Source organism: Lepidochelys olivacea, assembly GCF_965140295.1.
Source record: "Lepidochelys olivacea isolate rLepOli2 genome assembly, chromosome: 1".
In the NCBI taxonomy this organism is placed as follows: Eukaryota; Metazoa; Chordata; order Testudines; family Cheloniidae; genus Lepidochelys; species Lepidochelys olivacea.
Window position 1 is genome coordinate 190,345,348 of NC_140411.1, and position 22,409 is coordinate 190,367,756.

Here is a 22,409-nt window from a genome sequence, read left to right on the forward strand (position 1 = left end):
AACCTGAAATGCTCTACCCACACTGATAATGTAAACGAAGATCAACTTCTACTTTGCCTTTTTAACACTAGAGTTGTCATTTCTTGTAGAAGCCATTAAAAGGACAATATTTGCCAACCACTACCACATACAGTAGGGCAGAGGTCTCAAATATTTTCACAGTATGGACTGTGTGTTTTAACAGATTGTTTCTTGAACCACTTTACCTTCCATTCACGATCATATAACCAGCCAGCTCTCTGCAGAATACCCCCAAGGTTTTAGTGGCCAGATACTCAACACAATTAATATTAACAACAAGGGGAAAACACTACAAGCCAAAAATAGGAAAAGAACAGGTTAAAGAGTATTTAGAAAAGTTAGATGTATTCGAGTTAGTAGGGGCCTGATGAAACTCACCCTAGGATACTTAAGGAAGTAGCTGAAGTAGTCTCAGAACTATTAGCGATTATCTTTGAAAACTCACGGAGGAAAGGTGAGGTCCTAGAGGACTGAAGAAGAGCAAACATAGTGCCTATCTGTAAAAAGAAGAACAACGAGGATTTGGGGAATTATAGACCAGTAAGCCTAACTCTGGTATCTAGAAAAATGCAGGAGCAAATTATTAAATCATCAATTTATAAGAACCTAGAGGATAGTAGGGTTATAAGAAATAGCCAGCAAGGATTTTTCAAGAATAAATCATGCCAAACTAACCTAATTTCCATCTTTGACAAGGTTACTGGCCTAGTAGATAGTGGGGAAGTAGACATGACCTATCTAGACTGTAGTAAGGCTTTTTACACAGTCCCACATGATATTCTCACAAGCAAACTAGAGAAATGCAGCCCAGGTAAAATTACTATAAGACGGGTGCACAACTCAGAGTAGTTACCAATGGTTTGCTGTAAAACTGGGATGGTGTATGGAGTTGGATCTGGCAGGGGTCAGTCTTGGATCTGGTATTATTCAATATTTTCATTAATGACTTGGATAATGGTTTGTGGTATGCTTATAAAATTTGTGGGTGACACCAAGCTGGGAGGGGTTGCAAGCACTTTGGAGGAAAGAATTAGACAAACTGAAGAATTGGTCTGAATTCAACAAGATGAAATTCAGTAAAGATAAATAATGTACTTTGCACTTCAGCAGGAAAAATCAAATGCACAATTACAAAATGAGGAATAACTGGCTAGATAGTAGTACTGCTGAAAAGGGTCTGGGGATTACAGGGGATCACAGACTGAATCTGCATCAACAATGCTGGGAGGTAGGCAGAGGAGCAGGGACGCGGTGTGCTCAGGGGAGGAAGCGGAGGCAGAGGTGATGTGGAGCGGGGGGGCGAGGAGGGGAGCTTGGCAAACAGCACCCAGTAATTTTTCCCTGTGAGTGCTCCAGCCCCAGAGCACCCATGGAGTCGGTACCTATGAATTGTCCTGCTTTATTTGGCATGGGTGGGCCTCAGCTGGAGTACTGTATCTAATTCTGAGAACCACACTTTAGGAAAGATGTTGACAAATTGGACAGAGTTCACAGGAGAACAACAAAAATGATAAAAGGTTTAGAAAACCTGACCTATGAGCAAAAGTTAAAAAAAACTGGGCATGTTTAGTCTTGGGAAAAGAAGACAGAGGGCAGGACCTGACAACAGTCTTCAAATATGGTAAGGGTTGTTATGAAGAGGATGTTGAACAATTGTTCTCCAGGACCACTGAACGTAGAACAAGAAGTAGTGGGCTTAATCTGTAGCAAGGGAGATTTGAATTAGATATTATAAAAAACTAAGATAGTAGTTAAATTCTGGAATAGGCTTCCAAGGGAAGTTGTGGAATTCCCATCATTGTAAGTTTTCAAGAAGATTGAAGAAACAGCTGTTAGGGATGGTCTAGGTTTATCTGGCCCTACCTCAGTGCAGGGCATTGGATTACATGACTTCTCGAAGTCCCTTTAGGTTATACATTTCTATGTTTCTAAGTAGCCCCTAGACCACCAGACAATTAGAAAATCTCCACAGTAGGTCTTGGTTAACACTGCAGGCATTCTCCCAAGAATATCCATTCCAAATTTTCAACGAATGTGCTTTGCTTATGTTATATCTCATTTGTATACATTTTCCCATGATAGTACATTAGTTTAGTTCAGGAATCTTCACTACAACACTTAACTTAAGTACACATTGCGGAATAGTCTTAGAAATTGAACCATGAACTCATGAGTATTCATACTAGAAACTTGAATCAAAAGAGTTTCACCATCCAATTAGTGTACAAGGACATTGTATGTGTCTTGTCCCCAGTGAACACAGTTCAAATTTAGAGCATTAAATACTCAGAAAAAAACTGCTTGTGATAAACCACAGACTAAAGTTGGTTGGATAAACTTTGACAGAACCGTTTTCTGTCTGAAAATGCAGTTCAGTTGAAATCAAAATGCTTTGCAAAATGGTACCAATTTTGCCACAAATTCATTTAGGAGAAAAACTGAAAATAAAATTTCCAACAATTGAAAAACATCTTGTTTTGGCATTTCCAGAAGAAAATGTTTTGACTTTCCATTTTGAAATGACTTTTTTTTCAATATTTTAAAAATTTGTATTATATTATATATTATAATATTAAAAGGCAAATTCAAAATGAAACATTTTCACTGATTCCAAAAGATTTTTTTTAGAACTTTCTTTTAGAGAATTTTATAATTTGGGTGGTTTGTTCTGATTTGAAATAAAGCCAATTTTAAAATTCTAGACATCCTTCGTGAAATGCAATTTTTGTCCTCTGTACAGCTCTACCAGAGACCAATAATTAGACATATTTGAAATAATCAATGCATTTGAAATAACCACAATTCATTGGATAATTCACAAACAGAAAAACAAGCAAAAGTAATTGAATGAATTATTCCTCACTATGGATAGGGGAGTTCCTACCCTGGCTCTGAAGAGAGTGTGCACAAACTGTGTACTGAACAACCTTGTTTGTGTCTGGGGTTTGTCTTGACTATCATTCTAAAAACAACAAACCAAAAATCTTTCCTCAACAAGGCTGGCTGATCTGAGGGTGTCACAAACTTTCTAAATCAGTAAGACTATCCATCTCCTTTTATGCTCTTATATTTGAATTCAGGACACATATGATCTAACCTGTAAGTGAAAAAGCAAATCATACCTGAGCATCTTTATGTAGGTTCAGGACCCTAGTATCTTCCTGATATCCTGACACAGGTTTCTAGAATATATACATTACTTTCTAAGGTTTACTATTCATTTATTATAGATATCTATTATTCCTCGTATAGGAGGAAAGTACGGTATCTCAAATAGCATTATGTAGCAATTGCTGAGAGAAGCTGACTCAGTGCTTCTGTATTCTAGCTATCATATTCTGTGTTGTTACATAAAATGATATAAATACTTTAAAACAGAAAAAAAACAGAAGAATGTGTAGATTACTTTTTGTTTTGCCTTCCAAGGTACAACCTTTTAAAAATACTGCATGTACTCAAATCACTTTAAGACCAAAAAAAAAAAAAAAAAAAGGAAGATTAAATATGATTTGTTTCTTTTCAACTATAAAAATTTCCCATGGAAAGTAATAGTTTATACTAAAATGAAATCTAATTTTTGACCCACATGGGAGGATATAATGTTATTTAATTTACTTTTCTATGGGGACTTTATTAGGGCTGCTACTGAGCCATGCATCATTTTAATTAGAATTAACACTTTCATCTTGTTTATGAATATATATAAGATGAACTTTGAAATTTTTAACATCTGGGATACAGTCAAGCTGTCACAGCAAAATTAAGACATTCACATACATAACTACTAATATATAATAACCAGATACCAAATAACTAAACATTCATTGTTAGCATTTGGAGTAAAAATCCCTCTATGCATATACTTCCATGTCCTTTGGGAATTTATGCATGCTTTGATCATTATCCCTTTGAAGTAACACTCCTTTAAAGAGAGACATTTCAAGTACAGTCCTTGACTGTGTTAGATGTTTTACTGGTAGGTACGAGACTTATTTTACATAATTCATTCTGCAGTTAGCAGACATATTCCGACAACAGTGAAAGCACACTGCAATGGATAAGTTCTCAAAGATCACCTTGCTTTGCTAAGAATATTTACTTTTCAGGTTACATAGATTCATGGAAATTAGAGTGTGAAAGACCATCATCATAAGGTCATCCTCCTCCTGTCAATGAAGGATTGCTTCCTACAGTATAATCTCCAGTGATTTGACAGGTCCTGTTTAAAAGACGAAAAATTGGCTTCCACCACATTTTCTAAAACACGATTGTACTCGGAGATCTCACTATGAGGAGATTATATGCAGGGTTGTTTTTCATGGAAAATATTGTGCCACAGCAAAGGTGAACAGCACAGCAACTTTGTCCTACTCAGGCACAGTGTAGGCCTTTCTTGCTACCTGGTGCTGAGGTATAGCTGGAAGAATGGCTCTGTACCCTCTCACATGGGCAGTTATTTGCTTGTCAGACAATAAAGACTGCCATTGTAACTAGCTCCTGAACTAGCATGCAAGTAGGTTCTTCATTCTCTTACGTTGTTTGCACATCCACAAAGGGGAAAGTCACAATCTTGCCATTAGTGGCATCATACGTGCCACCAAATTAAGGTCTTTATCCAGCAAAGTGCTTAAGCTGTTTAAGAGTCCCTTAAGTACTTTGCTGGATTGGTGCCTCAAACATCACAGAAATCTGTGATTATTTATACATGATTTCTGAGGCTGTTGTTTTCTAATACCAGATGCCTTGGAATACTCAATTAGTCCATCTGACATATTATCCATCTTAATTCTGCATCAGACCTACACAATACAAAATAGGCCCTTTTGATACTATTCAATTTCAATCTGAGTCTTAACAAGAACAGGATACATTAGCCGGCTATAGTAAATCTCATCTCTCTGAGGGGACTTAATGTGAGTTATAAAAGTCAAAGAAATTTCAACTTTTTACCACTCACACATTTCCTTTACTGTCTCATATGAACTTTTATGTCAGAAAAGTCTTTGCATACTTACTTAAAACCATCTTGTGATTCCCAAGCCACACCATGCAACAGGAAATCCTTTACTGATTGCTTTTGACATTATATTTCTCAGCATAAGTGCATTAATAATTGACTGAATAAAATGCTGGCCAAACTCTAAGGGAAATAGCTCCATTATAGGTATTATTTTATAGGTTTGTTGTGAGTATGTTAATCACTAATAAGCTGCTTCACATGAAGTACAGGTGACTAGATTTTTGGCACTTGATTGTATAGGTTTTTATAAGGATACTATTATCTGTCACACTAGTGATACTGTAAAATGTCTTCTTTTTTTAACTGTATATCTGTGAACTTACACTTCAATAGTAGATGTGTTCTTTGTAAAAACAGAAGGAGTTTTATTTATCAATAGAAATTCCTAGATTTAGTGCATTGTCTAGTCATCACTCTCTCTGCCCTGCCCCCGTCTCCCCACCATGTTTCAGTTTCATTATGTTATTTAAGTCATCCTTTCCCTCTAGGTAGTCTCTGTTGTTGGTATAAAAGATCCATGGCACAGAAGTTTGCAGATTCCTGCTGAGCACTTCACTGAGTACACTATCATAGCCTTTCTTCCTTCTCTCCCCTCCCCCCCCCACGAATTTAATTAACCTAGTCCAGAGAATTATGGTAAATAAGAAAATCAACTGAAATATGTAGGAAGACAATTTAAAAATTAATTGGACTACCTGTTTCTTTCATTCATTTACACACACACACACACACACACACACACACACACACACTATATGCATTTTACCAAAGTTAGGAAAGATCAGTACTTGGTTACATGTAGTGTTAAAAGTGGAGCATCTGAACACCCCCAATAATATATTTCTGTGGGAGTATGACACAGCGTAGACTGTCCCTTTAAGGGCCGGGGCCTAGAGCTGGCCAGTCCCATCTATTAACCATGTCTGCCACACTTGGGATGGGGCCTGGAGTTAATTAGTAGAACCAGATGGGTACGGAGATGTTGCAGGGAAGGGGGATTGCTCAGGAATTTATAGAGAGATTGCAGTGGATGATAGAAGGTCCTGCAGGAAAGACCCTGAAACCAGGGGAGTTGTTCCAGCTAGGAAGGCCTGGGAGTAGCCTGCTATGGCAGGAAGAACCTTTAGACACCAGGGGAGTTTGGGGATGTGTCCAGCTTAAGGCCGATGGGAAGACATTTTTAATTTGGAACTTTAAGTTAATAAAGGAGGGCTACTGTCCTTAGGAGACCCTAAGGAGGGCTACTGTCATTGAACCCATGAAAGCCTATATGAATAAATAAAGTTTATTTTAAAAAAGCCCTACATGGGGGGCAAGGCTGGAACTGAGGCAGGCAATGGACAGAGGGAACACTCGGGAGGTGACTGGTCTAGTGACAGTGCCAAGGACAAATAATTGTAATTTAATAGAGATTGCTAGTAACTGGTGCTGATATCAAATTGTGCAGCTCGCTTACTGAGCCTGAAGCAAGAAAAATCAATCAGAAGAGAATCCTTTTAGCAATTTTTGTCTAGTGTTTATCAAAGATAGCTGGACTGATCAATATCCAACACTATAAAAGTGGTACAAAATCTAAACCTAGAAATATCTGAATACCAGCATGTCTATGCTTCTCAAAACTTCATACAGTAACTGTGTGAGTGCAGGTTATAGTGATAATCTTCGCTTGAAAATTAATTAGTAAAACAGTTTTGCTGTACCTAGTTTTACTTGATTATTTCATTGCAGACATGCATTTCATACTGCATATTGTACTTATTTATATTAATTTTAGCACAAGGATAAAATAATGGAGACAATTTTCTCTTTTCTCTTGGGTGCCTGAGTGATTTCATTTACAAGTAACATATTCTTCCACATACTTTTATTCAGAAGCCTTTATAAGATCAGGGCATCAAATTTTATATATGAAATGTAGCAGAAACCAGTTAATTATGTCTACTGCAAGGCTTTTTGGTCACTGTAAGAGATGCATGCAAATTCAGTATGCCATCATGAGACCATTCAGACAACTTTTACTTATTTAGCACCAATGCACTTTCACTTATGTGCAAAGTTTAAAAAAAAACAATTAACATTCTTCATTTTTTGAAATCGCTAAATCCTGAAGTGGCTTCCCTTTCCAGCTGCTTTGTCAAGTTGATTGCAGTGCAGTTTACACAGCTGAACAGGTCTGCAGGTGGCTAGAAATGTGTCAGGCAGGTGGGCTGCCAGGTATGGTGTTTTAATATGGAGGAAGCTAGGAAAACTTGATGGGGCTGAGATTTCGCAGGCTGTTAACATAGGTAGTTGTGGAAAACAGGTGTCCATAAGTAATTATTTCACTGCTGTCATTTTACCGTAGTAAGGAGCAAATCATTTCAGTAATAGACTTTTAAATAGATTTCTTCAACGTTAAGATATTGAATATGAAAAGAAGATGTCAGTTTGGTATAAAACTAGAAAAGTTGAACAGATAAAAGAGAAATGTTTTACAGCTTCCCAGTATGCATTTATATACACAGAAAAACCACTGAAGTGATCTAAAGGATTTTTTTTAAAAGGCACTGCTCTACCTGAACACAACATCATACATCTGCAGATCAGCCCAAAGCGACACATTGTTACACAAAACATGTGGTTCAATTGATTTTTTCAATATTTTAAATAATATTTCTTTAATATTTAACAGATGCCCAAAGATGAACAAATTGGACTGATTCTGCTCTATCCTCTGTTTGTAGTCTTTCTTTTCTTTGCTCTAACTGACCCACGCAAATTTCTTTTGTCAAAGCAAGCAAAATATTTTCTGTAACAAAGGAAGAGTCAAAATTGGTTTGTAACGTGGTAAGGAGATGAGTTATACATTGTATGCTACTGGGGAATATAAACTATGTGTGCATATAAAATAGATACAGCATGGAATAATTTTGACATATTGGCATTTGGAAAATGAAAAAATAAAAACAATGTAAACATAAAAAGCCTCACTACTGATGCAGGCTATACCACAAGAGCTAATAATATGAATTATGCTTTACTGTATATCTGCTTTTATTTAGAGAAAATAATCTATACTGTACTTGAGTTAAATAAGGTCAAATACAATTTTGTGCAGCTTGCCAAGAGTTATCTGTAGTTAACCATATTCAAAAGCTTTGTCAAAGTCAATAATAATTGCTTTTCTACACTGACTATTATCCACAGAACACATAGTTCCTGTGTTATTTCTCCATTATGTTGCTAGAATGTATTAAAATGTAGTCTTTTGGAAGAGGTGCCAATCAAAAGATGGAATTAATTGGAAGCACTGAATTGCAGTGACATTTCCTCAATATTTAGGTTCGGATTTAAATCTCTCTGTGCTTCATAGATACTATGCTACTCTACATGACAGACAGTTTATGACTAATGTATATTTTACACTGAAAAACAGAGTTTTTCTTGAAAATATGTGTACTGAAAAACAGTGAAAGCTTTTAATGTCAGCCAAATAAATAAATTACAGTAAAAAACATGTTTAATTTCTTTGGAACAGCAAAAGAACGTGTCTACTTTGCAAGTGATTCACACTAATTTAATAATTCACAGTCATTTCTAGTAACTATTAAAGAATTGTATGGGATCGTTTTTAAAAATAATTTAATTACTGGGTAATTTATAGAAATTAAACACAGTCACAGTTACTAAATAAAAACAATATTAAACCCAGGCTGTCCCAAGGTCAGACCCCTGTGCAGAGGGAGCCCTCCATGCCTGTGTATCTTCTCTGAGAGACTGGTATTGCAGACACTACTCTCTTTCTGGCAAGTGACTGTTAACAACTCAGGGTTACATAGGTGCTTAAGATAAGGACCCTAAAAGTAGCTGTTCTAGGAAGAGGAGGGTAAGGAAGCACCAGGTTCTGAGAATGGAATGGAGTAGGAAAGAGAAGCTTGGGCTCTGAATTCATGGCTGCAGAGTATAAATCCCAAATTAGTAATTAAAAACAATAAAAACCAACACTATTATGTTTTATAGACGTGCTTTACTCAACTGAACACCTTTATTCCCTGAAAAAAGGGACATACATGACTCCTGAGCTTACATGATGCTACCACAGAAGGGCATGTGGGAGCCTGGGGTCCTAGAACTGGCATAGGAGGTTGAAGCAGTCATGGGATAAGAGAGAAGGTCCTCTCAAGGATCAGTAACTGGTTAAAAGACAGGAAGCAAAGGGTAGGAGTAAATGGTCAGTTTTCAGAATTGAGACAGGGACATAGCAGGGTCCCCCAGGGATCTGTACTAGAATCTGTGCTGTTGGAACATATTCATAAATGATCTGGGAAAAGGGGTAAACAATGAGGTGGCAAAGTTTACGGATGATACAAAATAAATCAAGATAGTTAAGTCCAAAACTGACAGTGAAGAGTTACAAAGGGATCTCAGTAAACTGGGTGACTGGGCGACTGGGCAACAACATGGCAGATGAAGTTCAACGCCTAACCTCGGAAAAGATATATCAGAAATGGAAAAAATTCAGAAAAGGGCAACCAAAATTTTTAGGGGTCTGGAACAGCTTCCATATGAGGAGAGATTAAAAAGACTGGAACTGTTCAGTTTAGAAAAGAGAAGACAAAGGGGGCGATATGATAGAGGTCTATAAAATAATGCATATAGACTAGAGAAAGTGAACTTAACACAAGAACCAGGGGTCATCCAATTAAATTAATAGGCAGCAGGTTTAAAGACAACAAAAGGAAAAACTTCTTCAGACAATGCACAGTCAACCTGTAGAATTCATTGCCAAGAGATGTTGTGAAGGGCACAAGTATAATTGGGTTAAAAAAAGAATTAAATAATTTCATGGAGAATAGGTCCATCAATGGTTATTAGCAAAGATGGTCAGGGATGCAACACTATTCTCTGGATGTCCCTAAGCCTCTGACTGCCAGACACTGGGACTGGATGACAGGGGATGGATCATGCGATAATTTTCCCATTCTTTTCATTCCCTCTGAAGCATCTGCCAAAGGCCACTGTCAGAAGACAGGATACTGGGCTAGATGGACCTAAGGAAGCATTATGCTTCTGCATCCAAAAACAAACCGTCTGTTCTGTTGTCAACATATTTATCTTTTCTTGTGTCAGCAGACATGTAACTAAAGCATGGTTACCTCATGGTTTTTTTTGTTTTTGTTTTAATAACTTGGCACCGAGCAAGTTGGAAGTTGCCATATCATAAGTCACACGTTTTGTGAGATTACTCCCAGAAGCAAAGAGATGGGCTCTCTGGGCTTTTTTTTTGTTTTTTTGTTTTTTAAATTAATTTCTTTAGAGTTAAAAGAATTTCTAAATAAATTACAAGAAGTAATGCTGATGACAGGATATTAAGGTGTAAATCCTATAGCTGTAATGTTAGTTCAAATTAGAGCTAATTGAACAACAGAAAAATTTACCTGTTTTATTTATTATTAGCAAATTTCAATGGTGCTCATGCACTGCTCTCTGTGTCAAACAGAGTTTAAACAACCCTAGTTTAAAAATTTCAGCTTCAATCTACTGGTTAATATCATTGGAATGTCCTAACTGAGTTAGCCTGATAATCTATCAGTACTCACCCCACATGTCAACAAATTCATCCAGAAAGCCATACAACATTGTTTACTTTATTTTTCTGAGAATATTCTTCAAGGATATGCACTGTATAGATAAAATAAATTGCTGCATGCATTTTGATTGGATGAGACATTGAAATGGCACACATGCTGATGTATATATAATAACTAATATTTTGTACCACCTAATTTAAATGTACTCCATAAATAATGAATAAATTCAGCTAATTTTCACTGAACCATTAAGGAACCAGCCTTTAGCTAATAATAAGCCAATTAGTGGTATGTTAGTCTTATGGAAGACTTATCTAGCATAGTCATTAAAAATTATTCTGTGCGACTTTAATCTGGAATAATGATACAGATTATGGATCATCTCATCCAGTATTCAGTTTCTGACCATGGTGTCTATAAAATTCTTCAGAGGAGGGGGAACAAGTACCCATTATACACTGCAGTACCAAAAGTCCCGGGAATGCCTTCCTAACACAAACCAGCAACTAACAGCTTTTTTGTTGCTATCCTAACTAAAATGCACATTCTGTTCCTCTTTAAATGTCTACTCTTTACTCTTATTAAACTATCTGCCCAATAATATTCTGCAGGAGTGAGTTCTATAAATTGTACACTGTGTCAAACAATTCCATTTTGCCCATTCTTAATTTGTTACCTCTTATGTTTGAAGGCCAACTTCTTGTTTTATTTTGAGCAAAAGTGAATAGGAATATCCAAATTGGCCTTTTCCGCAATATTTGTTATTTTATAGATGTCTATCATATCCCTTCTTCTCTTCCCTTTTATAGTCAATGAAAATGAATATACCTTTCACCTCCAGCAATCCAAATTCACATCTTCTCAAGGATCACAAGTAAAAATTAACCATTTATTCCTAGTAGTGGTTTACACACTACAAACCACAATATGGCACATGTTAATTTCAGTATGATTTACATTCTCTGCTCAACAGAAAAAGAATGGCATGGAAATTGGAACTCACCAGAAACGTGTACTGATAAAGCCGTGTAGAGAATGCTGCATAATACCTGCCCACAGTATGGTGTGACTGGCTCTGATTTCTGCTATTAGCTTCTCCAATTCATCAGTACTATATAGTTATGCAAAATGTTTAATGAAATGTAACACACTGGAACATATAAGCAGAAGATACCCTATAACTATTTTTACTGACTTCTTGAAAATATAGTTTGAAATTAAACTCAGTTTCATAAATCAAAAAGGGACAGATGATGTATACAATTAATTCAGAGAAGACTGCGTTTTTAAAGTGCCTGTCACTAAAATATTTTTAAAAAGTACAGTGAGGGAGCAATTCTGTACTCATTTGGACTTTTTGCCATTGACTTCAATAAGAGTAGAATAAGTCCCTAAATCAGTACAAATGGCAACCTATTCTAGCACTATTTCTCCTAAATATTCCAGCATTAGCACCCACCATTTTCAGTAGTGAATTTAATAAATATGGATATAATCAGGCTGTCAAATTCCTCACTCAGACACATTCACTCTGAAATGGTGCTGCTGAAAAAAAAAAGTTGGATGGCGAATATTGACACTGAATCAGAAGAAATAATTTGTTTACTTGGTAAGTAAACTTAGTGCCATAGCAGAGAGATCTGGAGAATTGGATAAAAGAACCTAATGTGTACAGGCAGCAGTGAAAAAGGAGACAGGAGCACTGTGCCATTGGCAATTAAGTAAGCAACTAAAAGGACAAGCATATGCCGCATGTGTTTGTTCCGGCTGCTTTATGTTTTGGAAATGGTGGGTATTACGGAGACAGAAGAAAAGAAGATACAGTTATAGAAAATAATATACTGAGGAGAATGGTAGGCAACGTAGACAGAGAGTACACAGAAGAAATTAGCGGGGAGATTAACTTGGGATTCTCAGTGATAGATAGGTTGGAAAGCAGAGGCGAGCTGGAAATGCAATAAGAATGGAAAAAGAATGACCAGCAAAGAAAAGATGGGAGGAAGAGGACAGCAAAAAAGGACGTGGAAGACCAAGGATACAATGGAAAGATTCTAGCAAGAGTAGTTTGAAGAGAAAAGGTCTGGAACTCCAAGACTTATGAACCTGTGCCATGGACTGGAAGGAATGGTGAAAAATCGTGGGCGACTGCAACCCTGTGTAAACAGGAAAAAGAGTCAAGAAGAAGTGAAGTATGAATATTGACATGGGTACAAAGAGAAGAATAAATCAGTGGAAGTCTCCAGATATAATTACATAACATTAATTTCAATATACTAGGTATTTCTGGTTAAGCTGCTGCTAATAACTTTCCCAACAGCACCATGAAATTGACATGATTTTTGACAGTTTTCCTGCAGCCCACTGAATTTTTAAGAACAGCAGTAAAATTGACCAAAGATTTATTCATTCACTTTGTAACTGCTTACTGAAACTATGAGCAGCAGAAAGCAGCATTTCCACAGATTCAGAAAGACAGTTCTGCATCAGTGGATATTTTGTCGTGATCTTCACATCTCTAAGAGTAAGAATTTTTTTTAGTTCAGTGGAAACTGATCCATCCTCACCATGAAAGGCTTATTATTCCTCACTGGCAGGTGAGTGGGTGGATTACTCAACTCTTGGTGACCCGTAATTCAGCAAACAGGAAAAATATATATGGGGAACGTAAAATGCATTAATATAGTTTTCATAGTTAGCCTTTTCCCTCTAGTAACCCTTCAGCACATGCACAATATATCAGAACAAATGTCAGCATGGGATAATATTAAGAAGTCTGACAATTAACGTGGGGTAGAGAATGACACAAAATAGCTCTGATCACCAATTAACTAGCCTTTTCTCTTCCTTCACATGTAGACTTGGAGTATCATGAGAGAGTATATCCACTGAGGGGTACTGATGGAAGGGCATCAAATAGTTTGAATGTTCAGATATCTCTGAGATACAATTGCATGAAACTTCAATGAGAGAATTCTAAAGAAGTTTCTTGGGGACACAAATGGAAGGAATTATGTTGGTAATGTTTGGAATAAGCAATGATCATGGTGATCTTAAACAAAAAAAAGAACAATTGGTTTGGTGTGTGGTTTTTTATTTTATTTTACACTCTTCTTTCCTGTTTTTAATAAATAAATTAGAAATGTCAAATGGTGCATTAATTTCTGTACCAAACAGATACTTTTCAAATCATTTTAAGTTTAATTTGTGCATAGACTGGATGGCTTAGAAGGTTGCTGATGGGCACCAAGTCTTTTTAACTTTCTGGTTCAGACCTCACCCTGGCTAGGAGTGCTCCCAGATAGTTATCATAGAATCATAGAATATCAGGGTTGGAAGGGACCTCAGGAGGTCATCTAGTCCAACCCCCTGCTCAAAGCAGGACCAATCCCCAATTTTTGCCCCAGACCCCTAAATGGCTCCCTCAAGGATTGAACTCACAACCCTGGATTTAGCAGGCCAATGCTCAAACCACTGAGCTATCCCTCCCCCCCCAACCATGATTTGATGGTTGTTTGAGGGGACTATATTAAATGAGATGGTTATCTCAATTCAGTTTATTTTGACCAAGTGTCCACATTCCAAAACAAAATACAATAAAAACACCCTGCAATCAGACTTGGCAGAGATGTATGTCTGTATTGAAAGTCTAAGGAAATGAGGAAACTTAAATACCCTAGCAGTGATTCTTCTAGATCACCATTTAGGCACAACTAGTTGGTGAAAACAAAACACAAATGTACAGTAAGGAATTAAAAATTAGAAAGACCAGTGCCAACCTTAAAATACATGGCATAAGACTCAAGATGTACAGATGGATGGAAATGTCATCCACCTTTGAAATTAATTTATATCTCCACAGCAAGCCAAAAAGAGAAAAAAACCCTAAAGCAGTTATCTTAGAGCACAATCTGTTTAAACATTAACCTGTCACTCTCTGGGCAATTAAATAAAAATAAATACTCTATTAAATAAGCTTTTAGACACTCCTATAGTTCATTATGCTTCCATCTAGTATATGGTTGTTTAACAGTATTCTTGATCCTCTTACTGAATTAACAAATGGATGTACAGCGAGAAGCTTCAGAGTCACTCGCTCTTGGTTTAGGGTGCAGGTAGCATTGCTTACACATAGTCCTATAGTATGAATCACACAATGCAATGGAATTCACAAAGTGTTAATAGCTTTTGTTGTGGAAAATTCTTACTCTATTAGTCAGTCAGAGATAAAACGAAATCCTATGCAAAAAAAAAATCATAAATATCTTAACTGGATATACATTTCTATTTATGATGTTGCCAAAATTGGTATCTTTTCTGATGGATAAATTTCAGGAGACAGTGATAATTTTTTGTCATCACAACAACACTGGAGAAAGTGAGGTCCACTTTCTTATGGCAGTATATAAAGTGTTTTTAATGCTCCAGTGCTGATGTTCTCCATCCTCTTTATCTATCTAAAGTTTCTACACTGTTGTCCATTACCAATAGCAAAGTCCCTTGTGTAATTTATAGAGACTTTTGGCTTTTCTCCTTCCTCCTTACAAGCCAGACAGACTAAAGCAGGCAGAGACCTTTGTGCAAAGGCAAGTGGTTTTATACAGTGGCATGCCCTCTAAAACCCACTATTCAGGAACAGAGTCACCACATTCACAAACCTATATGCAGCTGTTACAGAAAGGAGAATAAAAGAACATTAAAAGCAGATATGCTCTTTAGTAGAGCCTGATTGTTTCTGAAACTGACCAGCATATTAACTTCCAGGACATTCTGCAAGATGAACAGAAGCAACTGCCTATATCACTAGTGGAAATAAATGGCACCCTTCCACACTGGTGGAAAGTCAGTATTGGCAGGTGTATTGTCTGCTGACATTAGGGTCAAATTCATCCCTGGTATCTGCGTAGTTGCACTAAGGATACATTTTTACTACAATACCTGTCAACTATAGATCTCAAAGACTTTTCAGGATGCCTTGTGATAGATGGACATGCAACAATCATTACCATGAGGAAACCTGCTGATAAACCTGACAGCTTCATATTTTGGGTGCTATAAGATGCATTGCTGTACCAAAGAACAAACATCTTTGACAGGTACTGAGAGAAGTCTGTCAACACATGCACATGGCTGAAAAGAACTAGAACTACATGACCAAATTTTCAAATTTTAGGAGGGATGTGCCCCAACCTCACAAAAATTCCTAATCTTACCCAAGAGTGTGACTTTATCAGAGTTTTATCTGAATGCCTATTTGCCATGTACCAAATAATCAGGAGGTTGAGGTCACAGGTGGACTTTTCAACTGAGCAAAAAGTTCAATCATCACCAACTTCCAATGATGCATCCTCTTTCTGAAGAGTCTGACACAAATAGTGCTATATTCCATAAACAACACTTGACAGCTGCAGAAGACTTTTTTTGTTCATACTTCCTGTTCTTTTGTGCTCTAATCCATGCATGGCAGGTGTAGCCAAGAAATGAAAATATTTTCCCTTTGAAGCCATCTTCAAGAAATTGTTACTTGTTCTGAGAAATCATTCATGCCCTTCCATGCCCTAAAAAAATGCAATACTATATCTGTCCGACATATTATATCTATCCTAAATAATATTCTCACACAAAATGATCCCCATAGAAAGTTTCAAATCACAAAACTATTGAATAGCATTGGGGTAGACATATTTTCCAAGGAGACAACAAGAAGCAGCAGCAAACACTGGAGAAGTTTGTAGTACTTGTTTGTAGTACTTGTACCGTACTACTTGTTTAAATGCAGGAGATAGCAATCCTGCATTTTTCAAAGCAAGAAATGGTAACAGATATTTGTTACTGAAACACCAATACTGGCTATGCAGTATAATTCAATACCATAATGAAAGAGAATTTGAGTAGCCTTATTTCTAAACTTTCACATTCACATTGAACTTATGCGCACACTGCAGTAAATCTTCTTTTCTCTCTGACTGAACTCAACATCCATATATTTTGTACCTAATTACTTTACTTGATATTCATGCAGCACTTAAAACTGTTCATTCTGAATGAATGATTATAAAAGTACATTTTGCTTATAGAGGCATTACTTATAAATATGTGGTGCAATAGTTTCAACATACAAATGCTTTATTTGCTATGCAGATAATTGCATAAGGTAACTTTTATAAAGTGCTATTTTCTTACCATGGCAGGAACCATCCACTTCCTCATATCCTACACTGCAGATGCATCGCCCAAGAGGCACAAGCCAATCCCCATCTGCTCCACAATACAGTTTTGGAGTATCCCGCTCCTCAGCACTCTTCACACAGGAACCCCGTACTTCCACCAAAGAGGAAGAATCAACCCTTGGAATAGTATCAGGAAACATAGCCAAGTTACGAACTGTGAAAGGGCACTTTTTGTAGTAAACGCGGGCAGAGACCAGAGCAATGCAGGCTCCAATGTCCTGGAAAGCAAGATAGAATCCTTTCCTGTTTACTGGCCCAACCTCACGAACTTCTGTGTTGAGTTTAAGGATGCGGTCACCCAAGTCCATCTGGGTAAAACTCTCATCAGCTGCAACAGTATCAATTTTAGTGTATTGGCTTGGCTTGAATTTAACTCCATGGGACTCATCTGACTCCATGTAGTAAAGGTTAAAAGTTTCTTTGCAAGTTCCCAGTACCCATGGAATGCTGTTGCAGTCCCTCAGGGTAAACTTCATTTCCACATAAATTTTCTGGGCTGCATCACGGGAGATCCAATTTGTACGAAGCCAGTTGTTTTGGTTTGGTTCCATTACATTACATACCTGGTAGGTGTGAATGGGACGATTGTGTTCATCCATTTCAGTTATGGCATCCCACTGAAAAGAAAACAAGTTGTTTGAAAAATCAAGAATCATAACCTATATATATATATATATATATATATATATATATATAAAAACCTTAATAGAGTTAGAACATTTCCTTTACTTAAAAATTAGAGCTTAGATATTAATTAAAAGAAGGTTTACTATGGAAAATATAGTTTGCATCTTAGAAGTTCCATGTTGAAAAGAACAGAAATAGAGAAACTGTATCAGGAAAACAAAATTTCTAATGATCGTGGCTTCAATGGGGGATGAAGATACTTGGCATGTCTCAACATCAGATCCTATATGTTCTGTATTACCTTTATTGTCTCTTCATCAGGAGTGGGTGGGTGAGATTCTGTGGCCTGCATTGTGCAGGAGGTTGGACTAGATGATCATAATGGTCCCTTCTGACCTTAGTATCTATGAATCAAGTAGTCCCTGATAGCCCTCTGGTAATTTTTGTTGCCCCTCCTTCAACAACATGAAACTTCCAAATTTGCGCACAGCATTCCAGATGTGGTATTACTGTACTTATTGCTGAAAGATGACCACTTTGTATACATCTGCTTCTTATGTGGAACAGATACTGAATAACAAATCAGCAAGGGTAAAAACTGCTTTTGAATAATGTGGCTATTAGCAAATTCATGAAAGGGCTTCTTGCCAAACTGTAGCATTTACAGAATTTAATAGGAAATCATGCCTTTATCATTTCATGGAAACTAACATTTCATATCATTGAAACTAACTTTTCATATCATTGAAACTAACTTTTCAAAGAGCACACAAAATTAGGGATGAGCCCATCTTGTGAAGGTTAGATCTGAATCTGAATTTCAATGTTCTCTGAATTTGGAAGATCAGGGAGGGATCTGTTTTTCCACTTCTGGACTCTCTGTATGATGAATAATGTTTTTGTATGACCTTTCCAACTGAAAAATCCAATGTGAATGTCACTAGTAGGATTCATCTTAGAAAAGTGTTTATTCTAATGCCACACATGAGAGACTTGTAAGATGCTTACTTTATTATGAAATCTACTAATTTAAAGGGATCACTGGTTGTCAAATATATACTCAGTAAAGTTGAGCTAATAATCATTTTACCTCCAAAGACTCATTAGCAACAATAGAAACTCAGGACATGTTCTTCCTTAGAAGAACTATACTAGTAGCATAAATCTCAGCACTATATAGATCTAAAGCACTAAGTTCTGAGTGGCCTTTCAGACATGCCATCCTCATATGGCATTCTAGATATAAACTGAGATACCAGTGAGCTGAACAGCTGGTCCTAAATATCACTGAAAATGCCAGACTTCTTTCTTTTAGTGCTATAAACCATAACCATTTACATTAACTTTTGTAGCTTATGTTTGCAATGCTTTTATTTTGAACATATATTGAACATATATTGAATAAAAGTTATTTCCTTGCAAATTAGTTAATAAGACACTCTTTGAAACCATCAAAATAATATGGGTAAAACAATTAGAAGTAGAGAAGTCCATGCAGTATTTTGTCTCTTGACACCGAATTTCATTTTACCATGTTAGATACATAACAAATGTTATGTAAAAATGTGCATTAGAATTATAGTCAATATGCAGTTTCAGGTGCAATAAGGGGATAATTACCTTCAAGTCATTAAAACAACATTATTCAAACATGAAGTCACATATTGTTAGCACATGATACTAAAAATATATTGCCCACTCCACAACAGACAAGACCAACATATTCTAATTTAGGTATCTAAGTTAAACACCTAAATAAATGCTTTGGTTTTTAGAGATGCAGAACATCTACCATTCCTATTTGTGTCAATGCCCTGAGGAATGTGTACTTTGCCTAGGGGACTCGAGACTGAGAAAATCTAGATTATCTGTGCTGAATATAATCTGAGTCCTATACCACATTCACCATTTATGAGCAAAGGAACTGTTCTAACCTGATTTTGAGGCATCTGTCCTCAGTAATGAGGACAAGAGATTGCCTCTTTACCTCCTTTCATTGTGGATATGAGGTGAAGAAATTAGTTAAGTATTAAGCTCTGTTTTATAGAATTCTAACCGTTTGATGTCATCTTAAAGGACAATGTGAATACTCAAATAGAGAGAAAACATATTGTTTTATTCCATAACTTTTAAGAGTGCATTGCTAGTCCCATGGGGGGAAAAGCAACGTGGATCCCCAAGGGGCTTCATCTCACCTCCATCCTCTCTGGACGTCTCTAAGAAAAGCATCAGTCCCCCTTGGAGGTAACAGATCAGTCACAGTGGCAACATCAGCATCATTTCACAGCCTCATGAACCTGCTAACTTTTACCAACCAACGCAGTTAACTTTCAACAGCCTACTGTCATCAACAGAAAGAGCTTAGTGTCTATGAAGATTCCTGCCCACCCCCACCCCCTAGAGGTAAGGGATTTGTGAAGGGGAGGAGACTGTCAGCAGAGAAGGCTAGGGAGGGAGAGAGGAACACATCAAAGTAGTCACACAATATGAAAAGAATGTTGAGGGCTCAGAGCATAAGGGAAAGCTAAGCAGGAGCTGATTAGGCTAGAGTTAAAATAATAGAGAATTGAGAAGGGTTAAAAAAGCTAGAGTTAAAGAATAAAACAAACAATAAACAACACAACATGGGAAATAGGGAAGAATTAAAAAAAATATATCACTAGAAACCCTCTGGACCCCCGTCTATATATTGTCTATATTGTAAAGTCTTTGAAGCAAGGACATGTAATCTTGTTTGTCTGTGAAGTACCTAGCACAGTTTTAGTAGATAACTAAATATATAATCTCCTGTAATGTAAACCAAAACAACAAAAAAGTCCAAAGGCTCTCTAGTGGCATGTGTACACCAAGGCACGTGTGTGAGGAAGATGCTACAAGAAATAGCTCCAGAGGTCTCTTACAAACATAGGGTCAAAAAACACAGAAGGATTAGCCAGAACGTAGTTTTTGAACAGGCAGTCAGTCATATACTGTCCTGTTGCAGTGACTTAGCTTTAAAGCAAAAAGCTCCAGCATGCTACTCTCTCCTCCAAAATATCTTGTAAAAATATCATTCTTCTAATATGATATTTTCCTCAGAACTATTTAAATATTTACTTTGAATCAATACCCTCCTCTGAACTTTAAAAAAATAGAGTCTTTAATGCTGCTGCTGGGCATGTAGTTAAGAACATAAATCTGTTTTTTCTGTGGTTAAGGAAAGGGTTCTCCATTTAAATAATAACTAATTTCAAAGAACAAAACAAGAAGATCCATATATAGAGACAGTTTTTCTAGTCCACTCAGAGCAGATACAAAACTTTATTAGAAATACAAATGTATTAAACAAGAAAGTAATAGCTGGATGATGAATAAATAATACACGTTTAAAATGAACATCTAATTTGCTCCTGCCATTGTATTTGGAAATAGAGTGAATTAGAAAATGCATATGTTTATATATTTGTGTGTTTCTTATCTCTACTCTTGGATTCCAAGCTCAAGAATGAAAATAGGTCCCCAAAGCATCTACCCAAACTAGTCTGAAATCTGACAGGCTTCTGAATTTGTGATAATCTGTGTCAAGAACATGTTGATCCTAAGATAAATGCTTGTTTCCGGTCTGTTTTTATTCTCTACAAAGTTAATATAGTGAATGTAACAGGTAATAATGGTCCTGCAATATTGAACAATTGCTAAAATAGTTACTTAAAACAAAAAACAATCAGAGCCAGACCTCTGAAAAGTACCTGGTTCATACATAGGGTGAATGCTCAACACTTTCGAAAACTAGGCCCTTTGAAGTTGAGTCAAGTTGGGCACCCAAAAATTTAGTCACTCAAAACATCTGGACACTTCTGAAAATTTAGGTCAAGTTGATTTTATGCTTCCATTTATTTTAAAAATATTTGATAGTAGCATAAAACTCATTCGATCAACAAAACTGAAATAGTGGAGAGAAGAATCTGGAGTTTGGAAGAGAATAAATGTACAAATTGTCAGTTACAAAGAGAAAATATTAGATTGGGCTACAAAACAGCAATGAAATTTTATTGAGATAAAGTCTCAGATGTTTTCATATCTTTACAAGCTACTTTACAACCTTCCATTTTCATTTTAGGACTTCACTAATGTTTAATCACTATATGGAGAACACTGTTGGGCTAATGACTTAATTTATTACCTCCTGGTGGCACTGTTACAATACTGGAAATTGTTTTCACAGTCTGTTCCACTCTCTCCCTCTGTGTTTTAAAAAGTGAACACTATTCTCAGGTTAAAAAATAACCATAAAAGAACCATTAATTGCAATTCAATAGTGTTCAATAGTGCAATTCAATAATAAATGCAATACTGATTAAGGTTTTATTTACACCACCATACAGAAAAGATTACATTTCATATGCCCAATTATTTTTCAAATACTTGTTTCTTTTTCTATAATAATATCCTCAGATGGAAAGTAAGATACTGGGCCATTTTCAGTCCACTGTAAGCAGGTATATCTCCTCTGAAGTCATTGGAGCAGCACTGGTTTAAACCATATATATCCAAACCTGGATCCCTGTGAACTGTCCAGGTAAAGGAGGGCTTTTCTGCACCACCATGGACCTATATAGTCCCCCTCCCCTTCTGGTCATGTTGGGCAGACGGTGGAGGGATATGATGGTCAGCGACCCCACACTGACCTGATCTGCAACTAGAGCAGAAAGTCACTTCCTGGCTCTCTATCCCTTAAAGGGGCACAGTCCTTTTCCAACAAGTCAGAAAATGGCCCCTGCCATTTAATGAGCAGTGAGGACATTAGTTTGACAAGTAATGAATTATCAAGAAGGAAAAGAGTAAATAATGAGGAATTCACAATAATAAAACATGTTAGGGGGAAAAGCAAGTATTCTTTACTCCGATCACTGTGTTTGTTTCATTACTTCCTAAGAAAACAAATCTGTAAAGAGAGAGAAAGAC

The 22,409-nt window shown here is 36.6% G+C and overlaps 1 protein-coding gene across 1 annotated transcript in view; it reads right to left on the bottom strand.

Moving 5' to 3' along the window:
• Positions 1-22,409, bottom strand: part of EPHA6 (EPH receptor A6) — an 850,663-nt gene that overhangs the window by 613,876 nt on the left and 214,378 nt on the right. Inside the window, exon 3 of the mRNA XM_084646856.1 lies at positions 16,792-17,455. Coding sequence (XP_084502982.1) covers positions 16,792-17,455 — 664 coding nt within the window. The remainder of the gene's footprint in view (positions 1-16,791; positions 17,456-22,409) is intronic.